The sequence below is a fragment of the Sinocyclocheilus anshuiensis genome, unplaced genomic scaffold (assembly GCF_001515605.1).
Source record: "Sinocyclocheilus anshuiensis isolate Anshui unplaced genomic scaffold, SAMN03320099.WGS_v1.1 scaffold53, whole genome shotgun sequence".
Classification (NCBI taxonomy): domain Eukaryota; kingdom Metazoa; phylum Chordata; class Actinopteri; order Cypriniformes; family Cyprinidae; genus Sinocyclocheilus; species Sinocyclocheilus anshuiensis.
In genome coordinates this window covers 77,658-82,518 of record NW_015537934.1, presented here as the reverse complement: position 1 = coordinate 82,518, position 4,861 = coordinate 77,658, and the positions used below count along the sequence as shown (strand labels likewise).

The 4,861-nt window shown below is 37.0% G+C and overlaps 1 protein-coding gene across 1 annotated transcript in view; it reads left to right on the top strand.

Annotated features, from left to right (window-relative positions):
- LOC107658391 (golgin subfamily A member 2-like) overlaps positions 1–4,614 on the top strand; it is a 33,044-nt gene extending 28,430 nt beyond the window's left edge. The window contains exons 25-28 of the mRNA XM_016446920.1: positions 79–246; positions 1,059–1,165; positions 1,242–1,392; positions 2,718–4,614. Of these exons, the coding sequence (XP_016302406.1) occupies positions 79–246; positions 1,059–1,165; positions 1,242–1,392; positions 2,718–2,983 (692 nt within the window). The 3' untranslated portion in view covers positions 2,984–4,614. The remainder of the gene's footprint in view (positions 1–78; positions 247–1,058; positions 1,166–1,241; positions 1,393–2,717) is intronic.
- Positions 4,615–4,861: the final 247 nt, after the last annotated feature.

Here is a 4,861-nt window from a genome sequence, read left to right as displayed (position 1 = left end):
GTTTGTGTGTGTGTGTGTGTGTGTGTGTGTGTGTGTGTGTGTGTGTGTGTGTGTGTGTTGTATTGTGTGTGTGTGTAGGAGGCTCTGACGGGGTCCCGGTGGAGGTGCACGAGGCTCTGCGGGTGGCCATGGAGAAACTCCAGGAGCGTTTCACAGCACTCATGCAGGAGAAGGTGGATCTGAAGGAGCGGGTGGAGGAGCTGGAGCACCGCTGCATTCAGCTGTCAGGAGAAACAGACACCATCGGTCAGACACCGCTGCATGCAGAGAGCTTTTTTCATTTATACTACTCTCCTGTCTAGATATACATATTAATAGCAATATTGTTTTAAAATATTCATAAAACACAGTCAATACTATATAGAATACAATTTAAATGTTTCTACTTGTGCTCAGTTTTAAACTTTCTGTTTAATTATTAGTATTAATATTCATAATTAGTTCTAATAATACAATTTAAAGGGGTTATCTATGCACAATCAGCTTGTAACACTCCAAAGAGAAAGGAAGAATTGAAATCGCATTGAAATGACCCCTTTAATAAAAGAACCAAGGTATATATACCTGTTCTATCGGAAAGGTAACTTTAAATGACTTCTGTTGTGATCTGGCGCTATAGAGAAAATATAATTAAATAAAATTAACTTGACCTTTAAGTGGGACGGCCCCCTAATGTCAGGGGAAACACAGAGACACGGGGAGATATAAATAGAAATTTTTTTTTTTTTGATCCACTTCAAATGTTGACTACTGTATATATCAAAAATTAAGAACAGTAATATTTTGAAATATGATTACAATTTCCTTCGTTTGTGATCTGGCGCTATAGAGAAAATATAATTAAATAAAATTAACTTGGCCTTCAAGGGGGGGGTGGGGGGTATATTAATATAATGGCAGGGGAAACACTGAGTTGTGTATCGTTTTATTGGATTTAAGTTTGTTTTTTGAACTTGTTAAATTCAGTTCAGTGATAAGAGCTGTAGCAGTTAAATTTGATACTGTTTTTGTTTATAGATGTGTTTTTTTGTGACTGTTGTTGTGTTGTGTGTGTGTAGGTGAATACATCGCGCTGTATCAGAACCAGAGAGCCATCATGAAACAAAGACACTTTGAGAAGGAGCAGTACATCAACATGCTGGCTAAAGACAAGGAGGAGATGAAGGTACAAGGAGCAGCTGAGTGATGGAGTGACGTCTGCAGCCTGATGTTGACGCGTGTGTGTGTGTGTGTGTGTTCAGGCGAAGCTAGCGGAGCTGCAGGATCTGGTCATGCGTCTGGTGGGCGAGCGTAACGAATGGTACAGCAGATACATGAGTGCCGTCAGTAACCCCGGCCTCCTGTCCTCTGGAGAACACCCCCATCCTGCTGACGGACACACGGACGGTTCCGGTACAACAGCACAGTCACACTGATTCAGTTCGTTCAGATGAGTCGATTCAGTTAACCAGTTCAACTTCAGTTCATTCAAATGAGTCGATTCAGTTAACCAGTTCAACTTCAGTTCATTCAGATGAGTCGATTCAGTGAACCAGTTCAACTACAGGAGCTTCCGCTTTCAGAAGGCCTGGAAAAGTCATGGATATTTCTATAGTCGATTTCATCTCTTTTTCTAGTTATGCTCAGTTTTAAACTATTTCTATTTAATTATTAATATTAGTATTAATTAGTGCTGGGCAGCGATTAATCGCATCCAAAATAAACGTTTTTGTTTACATGGTATATGTTTGTGTACTGTGTATATTTATTATGTGTATATATAAGTACACACACATACAGTATATATTTAGAAAATATTTACATGTATATATTTATATTCATATAATTTATATAATATTTAAATATATTCAATATATAAAGATAACATATTTTTCTTAAATATATACATGCATGTGTGTATTTATTTATATATATATATATACACAGTACACACACATATACTATTACAATTAATCGTTGCCCAGCATGATTATTAATAAATAATAATAATCATAATAATATTAAAAGCTATATTGTTTTAATATATACATTAAAAATATAAATAGAAAAGTCTTGGACATTTCTATAATCAATTTAAATGTTTCTGGTTATGCTCAGTTTTAAACTATTTCTATTTAAGTAATGATGTTAATAAGAATAACTAATACTATTAATAGTAGTATAATTTTCATATTAATTTAAAATATAAAAGGAAAAGTCAATACATTATAGTAAATATACATTTTTCTACTTATGCTCACTTTTAAAATGTTTCTATATAATTAATAATAATAATAAATACTGTTATCAATATTATTTTCATATATTAATTTGAAATATAAAAGGAAAAGTCAATACATTATAGTTAATATAGATTTTTCAGCTATTCAACTATTTTTTCAGCTAGAAATACTATTTTTAAAAATCCAACTGGGAAAAAATCGTGGAAATTAATTAGTCAGAAAGCATGGGAATCATGAAACTATTTGATTAATCACTTAAAAATTGTCCCAGAATCTATGTGTGGCATTTTCTGTAAAAGTCCCACATTATGCATAAAGTCTTTATTTGTGTTTTGGTTAATGACCTGCATCTAGCATTCAATTCAACAACGTGTAACTCTGATAATTCAAGAGTGTTGTCGAATCTACAGACCGTTTTTGCATCATCAGATTAGAATCTTGTTTACAGTAATACGAGTTCTGTGTGGTTTTCCTAAAGTATTCCTCTTCACTCAGCCGTTCTGGACCTGAGCACAGCGGTGGAGGCGTCTACAGCGCCTCAGTCCAGCACAGACCCACAGACTCAATCCCAGAGTCCAGAGAGGCCTGGATCCGCCCCCCTGAGACCCACAGAGGACGGCACGGCCCGCCAGATCATGCAGCTCCTGCAGGAGATCCAGAATCCTCAGGCCAGACCCGCTCCCTTCCTGAGAGAAAACCCCTGCATCCCGTTCTTCTACCGGCCCGACGAGCACGACGAGGTCAAGATCCTGGTGGTGTGACCGCGTCCGTCTCTCCGTCTCCGTTTGACGATACGCACACACATATTAAATGGGGTTTCCCTCTTAGTTTCTCTGCTTTCTTCAGTGGATAAGAGAAATCTGATGCATTCTCAAGCTCTTTGGCTCCGTTTGGTTTGTGTGTAAACCAGTTAATCCATAAGAATATCAGTTTTCGCTGTTTTTTTCCCTGATTCATTTGTCCTCTTTTACTTTATCAAATAAGTGCAATAGACCGGTGACAGATCAGTGATTCATATCAGTATGATTCAGATCCATGCCGGGTGGGATAGTGAACTCGCACACTAACTAGGGTACAGCGATGAGTAACATTGATATCATAAAGCAGGTCTGGATTAAGATGATGAAGAGTTTTCTGAGAGAACCCGATTATGAAGCATGTAGGGGCAGAGTATCGAGAAGGTAATGACATGCAGAAACTGAATCAGAACTAAAACATAAATTCATGAATCATTCAGTCTGAACATGCATCACACTTTAGGCCGAGCCGAGAGTGTTCAGTGGACACAAACCGGGTTGTTTTTGCTTTTCCAATTGGGATTTATTGAAAGATGCAATTATAATTTCTTCCCTACAAACACGCGAGCACCTTGAGTTTTTTCCAGATGTCGAAGCTTTCGAGATGTTGGCGATTGTTTGCGGCTAACTCTATGACGCTAGCGACCGTCAGCCGAGAGTTTTGAGTGTTGTTCGTATGTAGAGTGAATGATCGAACGTTTGTGAGAGCTGTACATATATATATATATATATATATATATATTAGAGAAAACGATTTGTAATAATTCCTCTTACATGAGCAAAGCTTGAACGGTGAGTTCATCCATAAACATCCTCAGACACAGAGATACGTTCAGCAGCGTTACAGGGGTTTGCAATCTACTTCTTCGTGTCTTGTATGTTTGTGTAAATAATTATAACCGCAGCTACACCTTTAAAGAGCGTTGTGCATTGCATAAGGCTGTTTTATATGCATAATGCTCTTTAGAATTGTATGCATAGATTTATTTACAAAAACATTCAGCCAGTTCTGAAGTAGAATGCATTGTGCATGGCTCTCTAATGCATTATATTTACACAGGCTTCATAGAAAGCGTTGCTTTATCTATTTACAGCTGAAGAATTCAAGTGGACTCATGTATGTGGGTATAACTGGAAGCATGTCGATTGAGTTTACATCTGAATACTGTGTTTGGGCTGCAGTACCAGAGTATTTCACGCTGCTGTACTCTGAAGCATCATTGCACATCATCTCTATCTGCGTTCATGTATGAATATATTTTACAGTGATTCTTTTGGGCGTGGGCTTTAATCAGACGTTGATTGTTTTGCTTGTTCATGTATCAGATGTGTAAATAGTGTAACTGTGTATCATACTGTATATTGACGAGGAAGGCTTGCGTTTGCCTGCTGAAGACTCGGATGAATCTAGTGCGAAGAGAGGACGGGATGTGTGTGTGGTTTCATACTGCGGCTGAACTAAAGGAGAATTCTATTTATTTGGGATAATTACACACTAATCTGTTTTAATTCAGACTAATGGAACACAATGAAGGAATAATGAGTAGTTCGAGTGATGATTTGCCTCCTAAATAAACCTGATTGAGCAAAATGAAGAGCGTTTTATGTCTGAAGTTCATGATTTCATGTTCTTTTCATAAGACTGACGTTTGAGGTTGACATTTTTAATGCAATGCATGATTTCAAGTATTCGTATGTAATGACAATGTACTGCTAAAACTGTTTTAATCGGCGTGCGTTTAATGACCTCAGCGAGAAAAAAATCATGCTATTTATGCCGCATGACAAGTCAAATAATGACAATAATTGCCTTTTTATTTCAAAGTTTTGATTTTTCATCTC